Source organism: Palaemon carinicauda, chromosome 38 (assembly GCF_036898095.1).
Source record: "Palaemon carinicauda isolate YSFRI2023 chromosome 38, ASM3689809v2, whole genome shotgun sequence".
Taxonomy (NCBI): Eukaryota; Metazoa; Arthropoda; class Malacostraca; order Decapoda; family Palaemonidae; genus Palaemon; species Palaemon carinicauda.
The window spans coordinates 37,907,624-37,930,622 of record NC_090762.1 but is presented as its reverse complement, the minus strand read 5'-3'; the positions used below and the strand labels follow the sequence as shown (position 1 = coordinate 37,930,622).

General features: G+C 49.2%; 2 protein-coding genes across 2 annotated transcripts in view; both read right to left on the bottom strand.

Moving 5' to 3' along the window:
- The window catches only part of LOC137630562 (probable ATP-dependent RNA helicase DDX20), a 56,497-nt gene extending 35,071 nt beyond the window's left edge, over positions 1-21,426 (bottom strand). The window contains exon 1 of the mRNA XM_068362096.1: positions 21,302-21,426. The gene's annotated coding sequence lies outside the window, so the exon portion shown is untranslated. The remainder of the gene's footprint in view (positions 1-21,301) is intronic.
- LOC137630563 (uncharacterized) overlaps positions 1-21,586 on the bottom strand; it is a 196,618-nt gene extending 175,032 nt beyond the window's left edge. Inside the window, exon 1 of the mRNA XM_068362097.1 lies at positions 21,430-21,586. Within this exon, the coding sequence (XP_068218198.1) occupies positions 21,430-21,452 (23 nt within the window). The 5' untranslated portion in view covers positions 21,453-21,586. The remainder of the gene's footprint in view (positions 1-21,429) is intronic.
- Positions 21,587-22,999: the final 1,413 nt, after the last annotated feature.

Here is a 22,999-nt window from a genome sequence, read left to right as displayed (position 1 = left end):
GCTGTCAGGGGAGGTAGATGTTGTGAACAGGATACGATATCCTTGACTAATTACGGAAATCGTCCAGGAATCGGCCCCGAGTTGCTGCCACCTGATTGCGCAACTTTGTAGCCATCCCCCCCACTGGTGGACATGCAGGGGGATTGCCAATCCTAGCGTTTGCAGACTCAGCCACTCCCTCTAGGATTTTTCCCTCCCCTGGTGGACTTTTTGCCTTTCTTGTCTTTGACAGGAAAGGGCTTCGACACCGTTACCTTTGCTGCCACTGCCGGTTTCGTCGTCTTGGACGGGCGAGGTTGTTGAGGTGCTGGAGGCTTATAGGGCTTTGATGTAAGAGCCCTATGTAGGAGAGAGTCCTGGTTGGACTTCCTTCACCTCTCAGCTGCCTGCTCCACGTCTTTAGGCTCAAACAGATTCTTTCCCAAAAGGGAAGAATGTTTGAGCTTGCTGACCTCGACGGCTGGGACCTTCATGTGGAACCTCTCTGCCACCACATCACATTGTTTCAGGATGGAATTGGCCCACTATTTCGAGACTTGGTGGGCCAGAAACTCAATGGCACGGGTGCCTGAAAGGAGGAAGGTCTCCTGGGGCTTCCTGGTGCTCTCCTTTGACAGGTCCTCGGATCGCAACAGGATGCCAAGAGACCCCAGCCAGACGTCCAGCCACGAAGTAGCCTGCATGGCACACTTCGCAACCTTCTCCTGACTTAGGATCTCTGTCGCCGAGAAAGACACTTGCTGGCTAGAGAGCCTCTCTAGAGGGACTCCCTTGGTGAGCTCTTCCACCGAATGGTGCAAGGGGAAAGCTAGGCAAGACTCCTCCATGATCTCAAAGTACCTCCTCTGGTGGATACGAGGAGGAGGGAGGAGCTTGTTGCCAGCAGTGGAATGGCTGGTGGAGGCGAGTTCAGAGAGCTGGCCCTCAACCTTATCCCTGGCACTCTTCACCCCTTGGGACCAGGGCAAAGCCGCACTGGCCTTAGCGGGTTTCTGAGTGCCAAAGACTCGGTCCCGGACCGAGTCTTTGCCCTCTCGAGGAGGAATCTCAGGGTCCGGGACCCCATTGAGATGCCTCATCAGGGTCAGAACCTGCCAGAAGGAATGCTCTGACTCCTGTGGCTCCCCTCCTGGAGAACTGGCAGCAAAGTCTCCCGTCCCCAAAGGCTCTTCTTAAGGGGACATGTGGACGTTCTCTGGGGGTCTTGAGGATGACTTGGGGATGGTTTTAGAGTCCTTAGGTTCCCTCCTGGGAGGAATAGAGGACTCCAACAACGACGTCTGTGGGCTCTTCTCCGCCCCAACCCGGGACGATTCTCCTGCACGAGGTGGGGTTTCTCCCATTGGTACGATGGGAGAACGTCTCACCTCGGTAGACTCCCCTGAGGACAGAAAATCCTCGTCCACAGGAGAGGGAGAGAAGGTCTGGGGGGGGAAAAGAGCCTTCCTCAAGGACTTCCGAGGAGCCAGCTTGGCCCTTGGAGAAGTTACCACGACTCCTACTCCTCTCTTCCTCTTCAGTGGGGTCGGAGCTGCCATTGATTTGAGGCAGGTTTGAAAGCCTGCATGACGGCTCTGACAAGGGGCCTGAACCATGGCTGCTTACTGACAGCGCAGTCAGAGACTCCCTCTAAAGGCAAGGGGATCAGGTGATCCTTCGGAGTAGAAACTACAACTGGGCCTGCCTGAAAAGAAAGGGAAGAACGTTGGTTCCTTTACCTATCCGGAGTATTCCCCTCCTCCTACGGGAACGCTGATCTGTGCTTGCGGAGGGGAGGGGGGGGGGGTTGAAGATGACGACCTGGGGGGGGGGTGAAGATGACGACCTGGGGGGGGGGTGAAGATGACGACCTGGGGGCTCTCGTTCCTGTAGCTTTGCGCAGGGGCTCGCACTGTGAATCCCAATGGGAATCGCGCTGGGGATCATGTTGGGAATCGCGCTGGCACTCGCACGATGGGATTTTCCCTGGTTCGCGCACGCGTAGATGATGGCGCACGGGCGAGCGATGGCGCGCAGGCGAGCGACTGCGCACAGACGAGGTGGCGCGTGGGCGCACAGACGAGGTGGCGCGTGGGCGCACAGGCGACCTATGACGCGTGGGCACGTTGGGGAGCGATGGCGCGCAGGTGATCAGTGGCGCGCAGGTGCGCGATCTGGCGAAAGCAGAGGGAGTGCCGAAAGGTGTGCAAGCGCTTGTGCGCTTGGAGGTGATAGCTCGCGCGAGCAGGAACTCACTGAGCTCTAGAAATTGTGCGCGCACGCGCAGGGGAAATACCCCTAGCGCGTGGGCGCGCAGGAGGGCGTACCGCAGGAGCTGGGACAGGTGCGCGCGATGGCGCGTAGGCAAGGGCTGACGAGCAGGCGAGGTCCGAAGGCGCGTAGGAGATCGCTGACGGGAAGGAGAAGAAAGATTCTTCCCTCCTGTACTCAGATCAGGAGATCGTGGGCGTGCAGGCGAACGCTTGGCGCGTAGGTGAAGAGCGCTGGCAAGCAGGAGATCGTGGGCGCGCGTGGCGCGCATCTGCATGAGGGAGCGCAGATGTGCGCTGGTGAGGAGAAGATCGCTGGCGTACAGGAAATTGCTGGCACGCAGGTGTGCGCTGGCGTGCAGGAGAGCGCTGGTGCGTAGTCTCAGCCACAGGAGATCGCTGGCGCGTTGTCCCTGGAACAGGTGGATTCTGAAGTGGTCTCAGGAATAGCAGGAGAGCGCTTGCGCGCCATAGCGCATGGGTGTGTAGGAGAACGTTGGAGCGCAGGGGATACCTGGCGCTTAAGGGACTTACTCATAATGTGAGAAAGCCCCTTTAGCCCCGAAGGAACCGATGCCCGTTGGATAACGGGGTGCGTGGGCGGCCACAGCGCATCAGCGGCCAGGAACGGAGATGGGAGGTCACAGGTCTGGCAGGCGAAGGATCTGCGAACGATCTGCAGAGAGGTCCAGGGATACAGCTGCAACGGTCGGTGCACAGTGAGGAGGATCCTATGCGGGAGACTGCGAAGACGAAGAACCGAAGAGGGGCCTCCTAACTCCCTTGTAGGGAGAAGGAAGGCCTCTACGGCGAAGAGGAGGGCGAGCTTTCCGTCTGATACATCCTCTGGGGGCAGCAGGCAGACCATCGGCAGTCCTCCGAAGAGGAGTCTCTGTCAGTGAACTCCCCCGAGGGGAGAATCACCTGCAGGAGACCCCGTTAGACTTAGCTCCTCCCTCGAAAGATGTTCGGAGGGGGGTACTAAGCCTTCAGCTGTATCAGGAACCATAGCAGGGGTTTGACCTAACTTGTTGGAAGCCCCTGCCACAACAACATCGATGATAGACAGAGGATCAACCTCTGCTACCATCGGCGACTGTTTGACAGCAGGCCCCAACCTGATTATGTCAAACAGGGCTTCCTTGGAGGGCGAACCCTGAAGCCCCAAGGAAGCCCAAAGCTGCAACAAATCATTGTTAGAAACATTATCAGAAATATCCTCCCCCGGGGGAGGAGGAGGAGCTGCCTCGCTATGGGAGGCAACTCCCTCTCCCGAACCACAAGGTTGGTGAACGTAAATATGGCCTACGCTACCACTCGATGGCCTCTCGGGAGAGACCGATCGAATGGGAGCTTCGGAGGAGGTTCGGGCTACGGAAGAAGAGTCCTTGGGATTTTCTCTCTTCAAGGAAACCCCTGGAGGAGAAATATCCTGTTTGGACATCTTCTTCGGGCGCCGGGAAAACCTCTCCCACTGGGAGGTAGACCACTCCCTACATTCACCACATACTTTATTTCTTTCACACCATTGGCCCCTGCAATAAGGACATAAGGTGTGAGGGTCTGTGTCCACCGCCGACATAAACGTTCCGCAGGGGTGGTCAGGTAAGCCGGGACACTTCCACATGGTAGAGGCCAAAATCCAAACACACTGAAAGGAAAAAGCAAAAATCAAAGATCAAAGGCTGTCATATAAGCGAGGGTGGGAGCAGACACGTCTGATCGTCACCCGAGCCAAAAGCAAAGTGAGCTAATCACAGGTGTGTGAGGGGGGGAGGGGTAGCAAGCTACCCCCCCTACCCCCTCACTAACTAGCAAGGGGGTAGTAAACCCTCGTTAAAATCCTAATGGCTCGTCATTTCAGCTACGCCGAAAGTAATATCCAAATTAAATAGCGTGGTTTGTATTTCAATTACGGAACAAACAGGTTTTGTTGGCGCCCACAGCGCATCAGCAGCCAGGAACGGCGACGGCAAGTCAGCAGGTCTGACGGGTGGCAGGTCGGCGTGTCCTTTGTAAGGACGACCTTCCACCGAGGGGGATCGCGAACGATCCGCAGAGAGGTCCAGGGTTGTAGCAGGAACAGTCGGAGATCGTTGACGAGGCTCCTCTGCGGCGGACTGCGGAGGTGACGACGAACCAAAGAGGCGCCTCCTCACACCCTTGTGAGGTGAAGGAAGACCTCTCCGGCGAAGAGGAAGGCGCGCCTTCTGGCGTATGCGCCCTCTGGGGGCCGTTGGGTCAACAAGCTGACCATCAGCAGTCCTCCGAAGAGGAGTCTCTGTGATTGAACTCCCCCGAGGGGGAGAATCACCAGCAGGAGAGACTGTTGGACTTAGTTCCTCCCTTGATGGTTGAGCAGAGGGAGAAACTAAGCCTTCAGCTACAGTAGGTTGAGCAGTTGCAGAGGCATTAGGAGATACCGCATCAGATACCTCTGCCACCACAACGTCGACGATAGACAGAGGATCAACCTCCGCCATCGTCGGTGATTGCTTGACAGCGGCACCCAACCGGATGATGTCAAACAAGGCTTCCTTGGAGGGCGAACCTTCAAGCCCCAAGGAAGACCAAAGCTGAAATAAATCAGTTACATTTACATTTAAATTTAATTCCTCCCCCAGGGGAAGAGGTGGAGCTGCCTCGCTATGGGAGGCAACGCCATCTCTCGAACTTCGAGGTCGGGAAACAGAACCATGGTCTACGCTACCACTCGACAGTTTCTTTGAAGAAACCGATCGAGTGGGAGCTTCGGAGGAGGTTTGGGCAACGGAAGAAGAGTCCTTGGGTTTTTCTCCTTTCAAAGAAATCTTCAAAGGAGAAATATCCCGCCTGGACTTCTTCTTCCGTCGCCGAGAAAACCTCTCCCACTGGGAAGTAGACCACTCCCTACACTCACCACACTTATTAGTTCTATCACACCATTGGCCCCTACAGTAAGGACAAAGGGTGTGAGGGTCTGTCTCGACCGCCGACATAAATGTACCACAAGGGGGGTAGGGTAATCCAGGACATTTGCGCATGATCGCAGAGGCCAACTTCACAAACAAACCTGTAGGAGAGAAAGCAAAAAGACATTAATGACTGTCAGAGAGGCGAGGATGAGAGCGGACACGTCCGATTACCACCCGAGCTGAGAGCAAAGTGAGCTCAAGCACAGATGTGTGTGAGGGGGTGTAGCAGGCTACCCTCCCTACCCCCCGCTAACTAGCGGTGGGGTAGTAAACCCTCGTTAAAATTCTAATGACTCGTCATTTCAGCTACGCCGAAAGTAATAACCCCTATTAAATAGCGTGGTTTGTATGTCAGTTACGGAACAACTGGAGTTCCTTCCACTGCGAGGGGGATGTCAGATGTCCAATCAAAATTTGAGATCCCTTTCCCAAGAGGGGGATGTCAGGTATCCGATCAAAACTGGAGATCCCTCTAACCCTAAGGGAGACATTAGTTATAAACAAACACCAAGCAAAGATACCACCATCCTCCCTCTCATTACAGGAGGATGGGGAGAGATATATCATTAAAATTGCAGAATGGAGCTCCAGTCTCCTTTTTCACTCGAAAATTTGACTGTAAAAGCCTGGGGACCTGTCCGCAACCTCTTGGAGAGCGCCCTTCTGCAGCATGGTCTGGAATTTGGCCCTGAAGGCCAGCTACTTTGCGGATCCCTTCACATAGAAGCTTAGATGCACTAAATCCTAAGTCAGAGGAGGGAAAGATTGAATGAACGGGACGTGATACCCTAGGGTGACCACTTCGACCATCTAGGGATCTGCCCCTTGGAACGGCCACCTCTACAAGAGACGCTGCAGGTATCCTCCCACAGGTGGTGGGTGAAGAGAAATTCCATTCCTAGTGGGAGTGACCGCCTCGGCCACTGCCCTTTGCTCCCTTGTTTCCTTTAAAAGACTTGTTCCCTTTCTGGCCTATGGACTGAAAGGGCCCCTTAGACACCTTAGTAGGTCCTGAGGACCTAGGAGGTTAAGGGATGAGAAGGTATTTGCTGACTGCAAGAAGACTGGGAAGGTCTTCCATAGGGCCTTGATGTCATAGCCCTATGGAGGACAGAATCGTTCAACGATTTCCTCCATCGTTCAACAGTCCTCTCAATCTCCTCTGGAACGAAGAGAGAACCCTCAAGGGTGGAATTCCTCAAGAATTCAAGAGTTTTTGTACCCGACAAAAGAAAAGACTCCAAAGTATTCCTGGCAGACTCCTTAGAAAGATCATGGGAGCATACCATGAAGCCCAAGAATCCCAACTATAGGTCGAGCCATGAAGGCGCCTGCATGGCGTATCTCGCTCAACTGCCGAGAGGGAGGCCCTTAGAGAGGTGAGGGTTTGAGCCGGAAGACCCTTCCTTAGAGATTTCACTCAAGGGTTGAGAGACATGGTCGAATGCGGTTCTCCTTCGATCTCATAGTACTTCCTTTGGAAGACAAAAGGAAGTGGTAAAAACCGAGAAGAGGAACCTGTCATTTAAGAAACTAGAAGTTTCGGGTATTTGGACGATAGCCTTTAGACCATGCAAGGCTGCATTGGTTCTAGGAGGCTTCTGGGTCTCGAAGACCTCATCAAGAACCATATCCTTACCCTCTTGGGTGGTGGTACCAGGAGTTAACAGCTTATTGATGGCCCTCATGCAAGAGAGGACCTGCCATAAGATATGTTACGACTCTCGTCTCTCTAGTTCCGAGTGGAAGTTCAGACTGGCTGCTTTCGGAAAATTCTCATTGTCCGTGCCCAAAAGATCACCTACCTTCTGGCTCAAATCTTGTATCTAGCGAGGGACCTGCCACAGGGAACCTTCTGTGTGCCTCAGCCAAACGAGCTTACCTTACTGCAGCGTTCTCTGGTTTGGTTTTAGTGACCTTAGTCTCCCTTCGCACAGGACGTTCCTCTGCGGTGTTATGAGGGGGAACTTGCAAGGGTTTTGGGACACCGGCAGCCAAAGCTTCAACAGTGGGAGCCGAAAGCTCTTCCTCAGATAGAGGTAAAGAAATCGGACGCTGGTCCAGAGGCACTACCTCATTTTCTTGAGGTTAAAGGAAGCCAATATTCCTACTCATCCTAGGGTGGATGATATCAGCGTGAGGTGGAGTTACGCCTCTCATCCATCTCTTCTGCCTCTTAATAATGGTTTCTCTTGCCTTAACCGGATTAAAGGGATGGTTACCGTTATAAGATTCAGAAGAAGGAGGTACCTTAGCACGAGATTGAGATGAAGGTGATCTCCATGCCTTGTTCAACGATCGTCTCCCTCTAGGGTCAAGACTCCCAGGAGACGAACTCAAAGAAGTGAAGAAGACTCCAAGGGAATTCTTGGAGTACTGTAGATCTGACTGGAGCAGTGGGAGGCTGTGGCAGTGGAGGAGCCATACCCAAAGACTTCTGCATGGTAGAGAGGAAGGTGCTTACCTATGCAGGGAGCTCAGAACCTTTAGGCAAGCCCTGGGCTTTCCTTGAAAGTCCAGGAGGAGAACATTCCCTAGGGGGAGCTCTAGAGGGAGCCTATGCAGACGTATGGGAGTGTCTTTGCAGCAACAGGATATGATCCTTCCACGGACGAGAAGGACAATCCGGGCTAATAGGGACATCAGCGAACCTATTAGGAGGCTCTTTAAACCCTTCTGGGAAGGGTATAGGCCTGCCACTGGAGGTGATAGAAGCCAGAGGCGGAGGTCTTGGTACCGCACTTGCTTGCGGTTCTGAAACCTCTGCTTGCAAATCGCTCATGGAAATCACCAATTTGCATGCAAATTCACGAGATTCGCGAGCAAAATCGCGAATTACGCACGACAATGGGCACGAATTACGAGCACCAGGAGCCAAACTGGAAGAGGAAGGCATAGCACACTCCTGTTGCGGCAGAGAGGGCTCCTAAGTATGGGCAACCCTAAGCGTTGGCGAACGCGTCACATTGGGACGCGTTGCCGAGCGTTGCGTAGGCGAACGCTTTGCTAAAGCACGCCATGCGGCAAAGAGCACTGGAGGTTTAGCTGGACGCCTGTCTAAGGAATGGTCAGTCTCGTGATCAGGGTCGGTCTGAGGTTGTTTAGGAGAAGGACGGGTTGACCGGCTATGCACTGATGGATTAGGCAAACTCTTACCTCTACCTCTAGACGAGGAACGTCTAGACCTTGATTGTGAACACGCGGTTCGCGATCGTGAACGTATTGTTCGTGAAAGGGAGCATCTAGCTCTCATTCGAGAACAGCGCGAGTGTCGTGAATGCCTAGCTCGAGAACGTGAATGTTTTTCTCATGAACGGCGCTCTTGCGAGTGTGAACATCGCCCCTGTGAATGGGAACTCCATCCTTGCAAGCGCGAGAGTCATCCTTGTGATCTAGATCGTCAAGATCTAAAACGCTAGCGTCTGGACCTAGTTCTAGACTGGAATGCTTGTGATTGTATAGAGCACGATTGCAAGACTTCTCCTCGTGAAGAGGAACACCTCCGAGGAGAGCGTTGAGACCAATGGTCTTGTGAGCATGAAGCTCTGCAGCAAGAACACCTTCTACACAGAGTGTTTAGATCGTGAAAACCTACGATCCTGATAATATTCAGATCGCTGCGAACGACAATCAGGAGAAGAGTGTTCCAAAAGACGAGGAGATGGAGAAGCTTGTCCCCGCTCGCCGCTGGTGGAAGGAGCGCTGGTCTCTGGAAGATCATCACCTACAGCCAAAGGGTTCCAGTGAGAAGAATCAGAAGGCTGGAGGTTACAGAACGACAAAGTCCCAGGATGGCGAGTAGGATCGTTGCCAGCAATAGGCTGTTGGAGGGGCGAACGTGAGCGATTGCCTCATCTGCGCATGGATGGTCCAGGAGAGAGCGACAGATGGACTTCGCAAACCTATAAAGCGAAGGATGTTGAAGGCCCTGGAGAAGGGTCATTCCTGGCACCGCGCTGAAAGAGATGAACAAGTTCTTCCTTAGTAGAGGGGGCAGAAGCCCTTAAGGTTGGCCATACCTGCAAAACATCTGCAAGAAGAAACGTTCGCTCTCTACTGAACCAAAAGAAAAAATGGCGAAGCTCACAGCTGTGAGAGTATAATCTATATAGAGGTGGCTGGGTAACCCCCAGCCTACCAGCTCAAGCGGTCAGGCAGGGATGCCACCTCACATTTTAAGCCTAATGGCAACCTTCCAACTTCACTAAAAGAATATCCAAATAAATATTGAAAGGTTTGTTAGTATGAGAACAAAGTTTTAGGCTTCTTCTGCTTTGAAGAAACCACCTTCGAAGGAGGAGAATCCCGCTTGGCCTTCTGCTGACGCCTAAACCTTTCCCACTGGGAGGCAGCTCAGTCCCGGCATTCAACACACTTGTTACTTTTGTTTTCATGATAATCAATTTCCGACATAATTTAAATTACACCAATTTTCATTAAAAATATAAACTTTTGAAATAGATTGTACTTCTCTCTTGGAGATATCTTTATGTGATGGTGGTGAATGTGAAATGAAGAGGAAGGTGGAAAAAAATGGCTGTTGTAGAACAACATCTAGGAATTTGTGCACAAAAATTTGGAAGCTCGTAATTGGTTAAAAAAGCCTGGTATTTATTACATCAAACAGAACAGCTGGCAAAAGCAAACTCAAGCAATGCATGCACGAGGTATATATATAATAGCAGCCATCTGCACATATGATGACAGCCGACTAAGAATACAGCAATATAAGGGGGACCGCACGTAGGTAAGGAAACTGCTTGTAGGGTAAGTTAGGTGGAAAACTTTAGGTTAGTTGGTGTCCATTTTCTATGCACGCGGGAGGAATTGGCCGTTGATATACAAAGGCTCCACGTTCGCAATAACCATCACAATAGAGTTAGAGCGTGAGATACCCTTCCCACTTTTTTCAACAGATACATAAGTTATTATGCTCAAGCCCCCATTTAACATGTAGAGAAAAATGCCAAACAAGCTAGCATTCGTCCATTTCTTATATAAAATTCCAGTTTGCTAGAAATTAAACCATCGTACAATAAACTATCTTAAAAGTTACAGAGTAGTAACTTACAATATAGAGTTGCTTTTCTGTATAATTACTCGCGTTTGGGCATCATGCGATGTATACATATACACTGTATAGACCCATAATAATATTTCGATAGAATCCCACCCAGCGCTTTTGGGGCATCACACGATGTGTACATATACACTGTATAGACCCATAATAATATTTTGATAGAATGCCACCCAGCGCTTTTGTTGTTATTAATATTTTTGTTAGATAAAACACATGAAAAACACAATTCTTATCAATACATTATCAGTGCAAATACATATGACATAAAAAATAAATTTACTTAAGAGTAGATAAAGATTATTTCGAAATCCCTCGTTTATCTTCACAGTGACACAGAGAGTAGCTCCTGTTACTCTGTACGTTTGTTCGAATTCTATTAAGCTCCACTCCTTTGCACACTGTGATAATTTTCACCAGAATGCGTCGTAGCTCCACCCACTGATCTCAGTGCCCCAATGGAAACACTGTAGTTTTTCTTAATGTATTACCATTGGGTATTAGATTTTGGATGGATTTAGACTTGATGACGTGGTTATCTCTGACATTACTGAGCGTGTGAGAAAAAAATTGTCTTTTCTCTAACGTTTTGCTTGATCTGTAATACAAATTGGCCAATCAGAATCTAGATACATTATAATCACACCATTTGATTGGTTCTTGATGAAAAACATTCATGCATCTCTGCGGTAGCCCACTCATTTTCAAAATACAAAGCCCTGCTTGCCTTGGCATCGGGTGACCGCTTAGTGCTTGACCAGGTCTTTAGTTCAGTTATGGCAAATCTTTATACAAGTTACCCCACAAGAAGCTATTAGACTATTTTAACAAATAAAGAAGAAACTTTAACATTTTTATGCAATCACAGTGTGTTTCCTTTAAAAATAACTTGCCCCAAGTGTTACAAACCGTGTTCATTGCAGCCTCACCGTCATTAATGGCAGTGTCACGGTAAAGTTAGAAAATCGAAAAGTAAAAAATGTATCCGGTAAACATTCTCTGAGTGATTATACATACATACAAACATATACCAAGGCACTTCCCCCAATTTTGGGGGGTAGCCGACATCAAACAAATGAAACAGAAAAAGGGACCTCTCCTATCTACGTTCCTCCCAGCCTGACAAGGGACTCAACCGAGTTCGGCTGGTACTGAGTGATTATAAGAATACTTTTTCGGATATGTGTCATTTCAACCATCCCAGGACTGAGTGATGATAACACGGAACCAGGACCAAGTGGCCATATCCCGTCGAGCCAGTTTACACTCCCGATTTTGGGTATTCTGACTCCGACTCCGACTATTAACGTAAGTCATTATAGATTTAAGGATTAGTGTATGCTAAGGATATGGCAAAGTGATGTAATGTTTAATTGTGAGCAAAGCAAGCCACAGCTGAGCAAAGATCAGTATATGAAAAATTATTGTTAGTTCATTAACCAACACACTCGTAGAGCATGGCTTAGTGTAAACTAAGGATGCGGCAAAAACTTGCGCACTCGGCGGACGCGCATAGAGCAATATACACCGCTTGTCAGAACATAGAAGGTGATATAATGTTTATTTACGAGACAAGCGAGCCACTTCTTCAAAGTTCCCGGATGTTGTTCTACAACAGCCATTTTTGGGCTCAAGCCATGGCGTCCTGATGGAAGGTTCCTTTTTGGTAGCTTCCTTGGGTATATCACTACTAAATATTCCCAGAGAATTTAACCACAGGTTATCACAGAATTCTAACTTCTGGAGCGAGTATCCTAAAGGTTTCCCTTTTAAGACATCGTATATCAACAGGGGACGCATGTATTAACGCGCCACATAGCTATCTACACCCCAAACAGAGTTAACACTTCGGTGTGTAGGGGCGGAGAATAGCTGGGGAGCCGTTCCACAGCTAATCTCGTTCGTGGCTACTTTTGGTACTCGAGACGTAAACAAACGGGCGCCATTGCTAAATGACGTCACGTCCGTCCTCATCCTTCTTCTAGTAGCTTGCCTTACTAAGACGGAGTTTCCCTTGTGCATTTTCATCAGCTTGCATCTTCGTCATGTCGCTACCTTCGGCCTCGCCTTCTTCTGATAAGTTGAGTACAAGGTTCCAGTATTGTTTAAATAAGCTCTGACCGTAAAGTAACTTTTACTTTTCGAGATATTTGATGTTTTGTGGCAGAGCTGTGCCTCGACCGGACCGGCCATTTTATGGCGTCGCTGTTATTTTGCATGACTTATTTAGATAGCCTCAACAGCGTTTTCCGGCCTTATTAACTATTCGATACTATTAGTTATTTAGTCTTCATAGCTAGGAACTTTTATATCGTGTTTTGACGCTTTTTTATCGGTCATCAACTGACCCCATACCAGTTGGCTAGTATAGCCCTTAGGCCAGAGCGCCTATATCAGTGTTCATGCATGATATTTATCAGTGATCCTAAGTTTATTTATGAAGATAGTGGCATTATTTTACAATACTATTGACTGTGATGCAAGTGTTTTCGCCTTCAGGGACCATATAAGGGACAGGTTAGATAGTGTGTCTTTCTAACCTAACCTACTAGTAGGACCCCTATATGCTTCCTTCATCCCCTGCCTTAGGGCACCCCCTCTGTGTAGCCTTGCTCCCCCTACCACGTAAGGGGATCAAGCTCATATCAGAGTAATATTTCGCTTCTCTGTCCTCCCTAAGGGAATGATTCCCCCTTAGGGTTGCGTCCGAGAATGAGGAACGGCTAGTCCTTCCTCTATTGCTGGGGCTAGGTCTCTGACCTTTCCTGCAATAGCGATACGTCTTCCAACCTTCCTAGTTCAGGGTGTGACATCCCTGCTCTAGGTTAGGTTTTGGAGGGGTTAGTTCTGTACCTTGCTGAAACGATACCCATGCACACTTTTCAGACAGGCTGCCTTACCTTAGGCTAGGGAGTGTCCTCCCTTCCTTGGTGGCCGCTCTGGTACAGAACCCCCTCCACAGAAGACCCTTCTCTTCTCCCCTCCCCACTTATCTCTTGTATGGCCTAGCCTATGCTTAGGTTAGTCTATACCCATCTGTCCCCTGTCCTACAACTCCTCCCTAGGGTGGAGTGGTAGGGCTACCTTGAGCTCCCGTGTGCAGTCCGCTCTGGTACATATACCCTTCATAGTGTCCTATGGGGTTAGCCACTAGATGCGTTCTGTCTACGGGGGTTCTCCCCCCTCTTGGGTGTTCCCTGCCCTCCCTTGGGCTCCCTTAGCTCCCGGCCCTCTGCGGCCCCCGCTTCTGGGTGATAGGGCTAGCCTCTATCATGGGTACACCCACTCAGGTGAGATGTCTTGGGGTCCGTGGCCAGACCCCTACATCCCCCCTTCTGTCTCTTTCTCTATCCTGGTGCCGGTCCCTTGCCGCCTCTACTGTCGGTGATACCCACCTCCTACCTTGGTGACTTACCCCTTACCCTCTGCGCCGCCAGTCCCCCGGGTGCCGGGGGATTTCCGCCTGCCGCCGGTGCCTAGCCGATGGCCTTCCCTCCTTCCTCATAGCCTCAGTCGTCCGTCCACCGGCCGGCCCCCGGAGTGCCGGCACTTCGGTTCTGCTATAACCATCCTTGTCCCTGTCACCAAGCCGGCTACCTCCGGCTGCCGGAGCCGCCGCTCCCTGCCGGCGTGCCGCCGGTGTGCCGGCGGCCGCCACCCTGGTATTACTCTTGACTTCCATATTGTCTTCCTTAATGCCAGAAACTCTGCTGGAGCGGCCGGCGGTCTGCCGGAGCCTTCCGGAGGCGTCAAGACGACTTGCACCCCCTTCTACTAGCTATCATCTGATGATAGCCCTACATCGCAACCAGATGACTTGATTACGTAAATGGATTGTTATTATCTTACCGTTCTATTAGTAACCATGCTGTCTTCTTGCATATCACAGATTTCCAGCATGATGTGTGTATCTTAGCACGGCTGGTTGCCGGAAACCGTTACCCTATGGGATCTTCTAGTTCCCAATTCTAGTGTCTGAGTGGCCTCAGTCCTAGCCTTATACCCTGGACAATTTCCAATAGAATTCACACTGCCCTACGGGCATTCCATGTTGAACTCTATCCTGTGCCTTCGGTCACAGCAGATTGTCTATGGATGAAGGCCACGGTAACCAGCCGGGCGAGTTACACGGAGTATGTATCTATCTCCTTCTTTCCGCCCATTTTCTGTGCATCACACTTAATGTTAAGTTAAAATTAATCAATTAATATTTAACTTTAGTTTAAGAGTCATCCTTATGACTCCCCCATACTCATGTTCTCTTTCTCTTACAGGAGGAGCAACTGAAGTGCGACCACAGCTTCTGTGCAGTGAAGCGCCCGCACTTTTATGGACACACGGCGTGTAGGACCCACGACCCTTGTGCCAACAAGAAAGGGGATCTAAAGTTCTGGGACCCGCGGACCCGCAGAACTGTACGGTCTGCCAGGATCGCCTGGTCGACGCATTCAACAATCCTCCCTCAGCGGAGGTTAGGGACGCTTCTCGAGAGAAGCTACGCAAGTGGGTGCGTGGCTTCCAGAAGAATGCCACTGGACCGTACCTTGCCACTGAAGACATGAGGGCCTTATTGTTCCCAAAGGCATCCCCAGATTCTGTGGTCCCCAAGGATCAGATCCCCACCGTCCAGATATCGGTGGAACCCGATGTCGTCATGGCCCAGTCCATGCACGAGTGTCGCCTGGATGCCGACAACGAGGAACGTATGTCGGATATTTCGGAGGACACGGAGAGGACCCTCATGGCCCAAGGCGCGGACGATGAAGAGGACCAGGTGGATTACATCGAATCGGAGCAGGAGGTCGCTCCGCTTTCCGCCCCCGCCCCTACTCCTACACCGACGGAAGTGTCTCTCCCGTCTACCTTCGCTACCCCGGACCCCATCCCATCCGCCCAGGAGATGTTCCATATGATAGAAGCCCTTATGGAACAGAAGCTTCAAGTGACACACGAGTTCATCAGGTCCATGGGAGGTTCCAAAGAATCGAAGAAGATTTCGGTTAAGGACCTCCCGATATGCTCACACGCCAACCCCTGGAGGTATGCTGAGCATATGGTCATCGCAACGGGCAGGATCTTCATCAGCGATAAGATCGGCTCGGTTACCCTGGAAGAAGTGGAGTTCTTCCCGAGCTTTGAGGCTTACCTGGACTGTTACGTCCGGCTTCGATCCGAACCTGCCTCTAAAGAAGAGACCAAACCTAAGGAGGTGATAGTGTTCGATCTTCCGAAGGCCCAGGCTATGCTAGCCAACGCTTTTAAAAGTAGGGATTTTACCTGCTCAAAGCTTCCGGCATTGAGCAAGAAGTATCCTACTTACGTCGCACACGACGACGCAGTCCTTCCCTTTACGGAAAAGGCCTTCGCTGCGTGTCACAAGGCAGTGGAAGAAGGGAAGCCCTGTCCTGCACTGGAGGAGTGCAGACCCTTCTCCATGGTGACTCCCCCCGACGTTCGACACTGGAAGGATATCCAGCATACCTTCGTGGTGGGAAAACTAGATCCTGACATGGCTGGACGTCATTTTAATGAAGACCTCCCGAAACTTAATGATCATCTCCTTCGTCGGGAACAAGACACGAAGGAAAGGCTCGCAGCATCCATGTCCCTCCAAGTACAGCTTGACGTCATGGCTGGTGACACCAGAGTCCCCGATCACTACATGGTACTCACCAAATCGCACATGGCGACTCTGGTAAAGGATCTGTACAACTTCATGAAGGCTCGGAGAGCCTGTCGCGAATTCGTGTTCTCAGGTGCCACAGTGAGACACGAACCCCGGAGTCTGATTTCCTCCAACATCTGGGGTAAGCACCTCTTTCCCTCCGACCTTGTGAAAGAGATCACCGACAAGGCCGCCACTGAGAATAGGAACCTTCTCAACAAGTGGGGCATGTCGAAAAAGAGGAAATCCTCTCAGGACGATGGCCCTCAACCTAAGAGGAAATCCTTCAAGCCAAAACCCCAGCAACGTCAACAGAGACGGCAGTTTCCGGGACCCGCTACTCCCCAAGTGGCTGCTCAGCCACAACAGACCTTTCAGCTGGTCACCCAACCGGTTTTGTCCCAGTCACCGGTTTTCACCCCAGCCTTTGAGCAACAGACAACTACCTTTCGTCCCAAAGGTAGAGGCTCAAACAGAGGTGCAGGCAGAGACGTATCTCGCCGTCCCTCCAGAGGCAGAGGAGGAAGGGGAGCTAGCGGCCGAGGCAGTAAGCCCTCGGGACACCAGAAGCAATGAAGTGCTTCCGGTGGGAGGAAGACTCCGCCAATTCCAGGATCGTTGGACCTTCGAGCCCTGGGCACACAGCATCGTCAAGAAGGGTCTAGGCTGGAGTTGGACTCAACCACCCCCAACCTTCCAGCAATTCTTCCAACAATCAACCCCCCTTCTGGAAGAATATGTCCTAGATCTCTTGAACAAGAAGGTGATAAGGAGGGTAAAGTCAACCAGGTTCCAAGGGAGACTGTTTTGCGTCCCCAAGAAAGACTCCGACAAGCTCAGAGTCATTCTGGACTTATCCCCCCTCAACAAGTTCATAGCGAACAACAAGTTCAAGATGCTGACTCTTCAACAGAAAGGACCCTTCTGCCTCGAGGTTCTTACACGGTCTCCATAGACCTGGCGGATGCCTACTGGCACGTTCCAATGAACCATCACGCTTCCTCCTACCTAGGATTTCGACTCCAAAGGAAAAGCTACGCCTTCAGGGCCATGCCCTTCGGCCTCAACGTGGCCCCTCGGATCTTCACAAAGCTGGCGGACGCCATAGTACAACAGCTCCGCCTCTGAGACGTCCAGGTGATGGCCTACCTCGACGACTGGCTTGTCTGGGCTCCATCGCCCGAGGATTGTTTAAAATCCTGCAGCAAAGTCACCCAGTTCCTAGAACACCTGGGATTCAAGATAAACGCGAAGAAATCTCGCCTCTCTCCAGCTCAGAAGTTCCAATGGTTAGGAATCCAGTGGAACCTTCAGTCACACCGCCTTTCCATCCCCCAGAAGAAAAGGAAGGAAATAGCAGGGTCTGTCAAGCGACTACTGAAATCCAAACGGATCTCAAGACGCCAGCAGGAACGAGTTCTAGGCTCTCTACAGTTCGCCTCAGTGACAAACCCAGCGCTTCGTGCACAGCTAAAGGATGCCGCGGGAGTCTGGAGACGTTCTGCATCCATCGCTCGAAGAGACCTCAAGAGACGGCTCCCAAACAGACTGCTTCTCCTCAAGCCGTGGTCGGAAGCGACGGCCTTGAAAAGGTCCATACCTCTTCAACACCCACCTCCATCACTCAACATCCACACGGACGCTTCGCTGGAGGGTTGGGGAGGTCACTCCCACCAAAAACAGGCTCAAGGCACATGGTCTCCCCTATTCAAGACATTTCACATCAACATCTTGGAGGCTATGGCGGTCCTTCTAACACTGAAGAAACTCTCCCCGCCTCCCTCGGTCCATATTCGTCTAACCCTAGATAACTCGGTGGTAGTTCGATGTCTCAATCGCCAAGGCTCAAGATCGCCCCAGATAAATCAGGTGCTTCTGACAATCTTCCGTCTGGCACAGAGGAAGAAGTGGCACCTGTCTGCAGTTCACCTACAAGGATTCCGCAATGTGACGGCGGACGCTCTATCCCGGACAAGCCCGATAGAGTCGGAATGGTCTCTAGACGCAAGATCATTCTCCTTCATCTCTCACCAAGTCCCAGAACTTCAGATCGATCTCTTCGCAACGAGCGACAACAATCAACTTCCTCGATATGTGGCCCCGTACGAGGACCCCAAGGCAGAGGCAGTGGACGCCATGTCACTGGACTGGAACAGATGGTCCAAGATCTACCTGTTCCCTCCCACCAACCTTCTGCTGAAAGTCCTCTCCAAGCTGAGAACCTTCAAAGGGACAGCGGCCCTAGTGGCTCCCAAGTGGCCCCGGAGCAATTGGTACCCCCTGGTCCTGGAGCTGCAGCCCACGCTGATCCCTCTCCCGGGCCCAGTTCTCTCCCAGCAAGTACAGAAGTCGACTGTCTTCGCTTCATCATCGAAAATCAAGGACCTTCATCTCATGATTTTCTCTCCCTAGCCGCGAAGAAAAGGTTTGGGATCTCGAAGAAAAGTCTAGACTTCCTCGAGGAATACAAGACGGCAATATGAATCATCTTGGAGAAAATGGGTCTCATTCGTCAAGGCAAAAAATCCTACGGAAATCACCATTGATTTCTGCATGTCCTTCTTTATTCACCTTCATGGACAGGGCTTGGCAGCCAATACGATTTCTACTTGCAAATCGGCCTTGACTAGACCAATGTTGTATGCCTTCCAGATTGATCTGTCTAGTGACATCTTCAATAAACTGCCGAAAGCATGCGCTCATCTACGCCCAGCACCCCCACCGAAACCGATCTCCTGGTCTCTGGACAAGGTGCTCCATTTCGCCTCCAACTTGGATAATGATTCATGCCCTCTCAAGGATCTGACTCAGAAAGTTATATTTCTTTTTGCTCTTGCTTCAGGAGCCTGAGTCAGCGAAATAGTGGCATTATCGAGAGAAGAGGATCATATCCTGTTTACTGACTCAGGAGACTTTACCCTCTTCCCGGATCCGACGTTTCTCGCCAAAAACGAATTACTGTACCCACCAAAAGATGGGGCCCTTGGAGAATATGCCCCCTGAAAGAAGATGCATCTCTATGCCCAGTAGAGAGCCTCAAGGTCTATCTTCGCAGAACTTCGGACTTTGGTGGAGGCCAGCTCTTCAAAGGAGAAACATCGGGCAGCGACCTGTCACTGAAACAACAAAGAGCGAATATCACCTACTTCATTCGCAGAGCGGATCCTGACAGTACACCCGCCGGTCACGATCCTAGAAAAGTTGCATCGTCTCTGAATTTCTTTCAGAGTATGGATTTCGAAAGCCTTAAGAGTTTCACAGGCTGGAAGTCCTCGCGTGTTTTCTTCAAACATTATGCGAAACAAGTGCACGAAGTCAAACATTTTGTGGTAGCCGCAGGTAGTGTTATGAAACCTGCACCTAACTCTGCATAGAACAGTGAGCTACTTGGGTCTCTAACTCTTCGGGTGCCTATGTTGACCCTCGAGTGATACGTAGTGGTCGAAAACACTTAGCGCTTTTCATATAACTGTTCTTATCCCAGGTGAAATTTCATAGTCGTCACACGAGTGCCGCATGCCTAGAGCATGATGTGTTTTATTTTAAAGACTGACGTTCCTCGAGAACGAGTGCCTACTAATAAATTTGAAATTCTCTTTCAGATTCAAGAGCAAGTCTTTCATTACTATGTACATTATAATTTGTTGTAAATTAACTTTACATTTATTGCAATTCATTTATATTCTCTGCAATTGTGAAATAAAATTCTTATTTTATTACTTGTGCGTCTCAATCCGCTCCTACTTATCCTATGAAATACATGTCTGTCATAGTTTTATTATCCCCTTCCTCTTATGGTTGATGAAGATACTTAGGTCTCAACCCTTATTATATATTCGCCTGTGCAATGTAATATTCCAATACGAATACTTACTCTCTTCATACCTTAGAGACGAGACACTTCTCCATTAACATACAGTGCCTAACCACAACTTGTCTGCCTTTGAGAATGTTCCTATATGAATGCCAACCATTCAGTCTTGTCTCCAAGTTCTTCAGGTTCTTCTAGCAAGGTGAATAGCCCTTCGATAACCACTTTGATCTCGGCATGGCCCGTGGGAACTTCATTGCCAGGGGGGCAGGAAGGTCTCTTCCCTACGGTTCTTCTATTAAGATTACTATGCTACCCTGTTCAAAGCCCTTGGCACTTACTCAAATAGGGGAAAATCTACCACGATACATTGATTCTCTGGTATTCTTCCATCAGGACGCCATGGCTTGAGCCCAAAAAACGGATTTTGAGCGAAGCGAAAAATCTATTTTTGGGTGAGATAGCCATGGCGTCCTGATGGACCCTCCCTGCTACTTCGTCCAGTTTTTCAGGTCCCACCCTGCTCTGCTGTATCATGACGATCGGCAAGCAACTGGCTTCAGGATGAGGACGGACGTGACGTCATTTAGCAATGGCGCCCGTTTGTTTACGTCTCGAGTACCAAAAGTAGCCACGAACGAGATTAGCTGTGGAACGGCTCCCCAGCTATTCTCCGCCCCTACACACCGAAGTGTTAACTCTGTTTGGGGTGTAGATAGCTATGTGGCGCGTTGATACATGCGTCCCCTGTTGATATACGATGTCTTAAAAGGGAAACCTTTAGGATACTCGCTCCAGAAGTTAGAATTCTGTGATAACCTGTGGTTAAATTCTCTGGGAATATTTAGTAGTGATATACCCAAGGAAGCTACCAAAAAGGAACCTTCCATCAGGACGCCATGGCTATCTCACCCAAAAATAGATTTTTCGCTTCGCTCAAAATCCATTTTTTTTCAACCTTCCCCTTCAGTTTCAACTTAACCACCATCACGTAAAGACGTCTCCAAGAGGGAACTTAAGGGAAGTACATCAATCTATTTAAAAATTTAGTGTAATTTCATTTATGTCACCAATTGATTATGATGGAAATGCTCTCCATTCAGTGTATAAGTATTGCTACTCACATGAAATTAAGAAATAACAGAAATAATACCTCAAAGGTCTGATTCTGACTTAATTTTTTAGGGAAGACCAACACATTTTCTACTGCAAAGCTTCTGTAAAGATAACAGGGGCCTTTGTATATCAGCGGCCAGTTCATCCCGTGTGGATTAAAAATGAACATCAACTAACCTTAACTTTCCCCCCTAACCTAACCTACAAGCCGTAGCCTTAACTACTTACCTAACGAGCAGGGGGAGACGTCCCCCTGCAACCCCCTCACACTGCCGTATTCTAAGTTGGCCGCTATCATACACACACCCCTCATAATGTAAGGACTTATAATACCCCGTACTAGTTCACTTATTTGGCTAGAAATCAAAGTATCATATATTCACCTACAAAACCGATACTTTTGATTTATGAAATATGAATTGATATTACCTTGCCAATAGTGAAGCAGGTTGCGAAGCAAACACAGCCATGGCCCATGGGACTTAGTCTTAGGATAATTTAAAGATCCTAAACAACTATTTGGTGTAATCAACAGTATTTTACATTCCAAGGCTTACCGTAAATTCTTTTCTATCCTCATTAACCAATAAAGTATATTGTAGTAAGGCGGTAACCACAAATAATGCTGACTATGCAAAGTTTGCACACAGAGTCGGCACTAGTACGAATACGTAGTAAGGTAACAACGTTTGTGATGTAAACAATTGATCGAAGAAGAAGAAGAAGAAGAAGAGTTCCTCCTCTTCTTCTTCTTCGACTGTTATTATTACTATTTTGACTTGTTAAGCAACAACCCTAGTTGGAAAAGCAGAATGCTATAAGCCCAGGGGCTCCAACAGGGAAAAATACCCCAGTGAGGAAAGGAAAAAAGGAAAAATAAAATATTTGAAGAACAGAAACATTAAAATAGATATTTCCTATATAAACTATAAAAACTTTTAACATAACAAGAGGAAGAGAAATTAAATAGAATAGTGTGCCCGAGTGTACCCTCAAGCAAGAGAACTCTAACCCATGACAGTGGAAGACTATGGTACAGAGGCTATGACACTACACAAGATTAGAGAGCAATGGTTTGATTTCGGAGTGTATTTCTCCTAGAAGAGCTGCTTACCATGACTAAAGAGTCTCTTCTAACCTTACCAAGAGGAAAGTAGCCACTGGACAATTACATTGCTGTAGTTAACCCCTTGTGTGAAGAAGAATTGTTTGGTAATCTCAGTGTTGTCAGGTGTATGAGGACAGAGGAGAATGTGTAAAGAATATGACAGACTATTCGGTATATGTGTAGGAAAAGGGAAAGTGAACCGTAACCAGAGAGCAGATCGAATGCAGTACTGTCAGGCCAGTCAAAGTACCCCATAACTATCTAGCAGTAGTATCTCAACGGGTGGCTGGTGACCTGACCAGCCTACTTCCTGTTCGAGTTTAAAGGTTTAAGGGGTTAAAGGATTTAAGAATTTTATTAACTCTAGCTAACCCCCTCGTGGTATGAGAGTACATTACAAAATACACAAAATTAAAATTTGACTTACAATAATAGTGCAAGATGGCAGTAAAAAACAAAACTACTCCTATTCACATATCTATACAATACTGTACATATATCCGTATACCCATATATGCCATGTGTAATGGGGCCAGGAACCCATATGGACTAGATAAAAAGCTGATATATAACTATATTAAAAGGTGTTATATAGATATGTGGATTGATGTAGTTTTGCTTTTCACTGCCATCTTGCACTATTATTGTAAGTCCAATTGTAATTTTGTATATTTTGTAATGTACTCTCATACCCTGATAGGGGTCGCTAGAGTTAATAAAATCCTTAAATCCTTAAAGACCACTCATGAATGGTAAAGGCAAGGGACAGTAACATTGCCCTATCAAGTTGGACAATGCCCTAGAGACTGGCCATATCACATATGATCAGCGTCCAAGCCCCCTCTCTACCCATGCTAGGACTATGGAAGGCCAGGCAGTGGCTGCTGGTGACTCAGCAGATAGACCTATAGGCTCCCCCAAACCCACCAACCTTAGCTCACAAGGATGGTGAGGTTGCAGTGACCAAAGGAACTAACGAGTTTGACGTTACCGAATCGGCCACCACAACTGTAATAGCT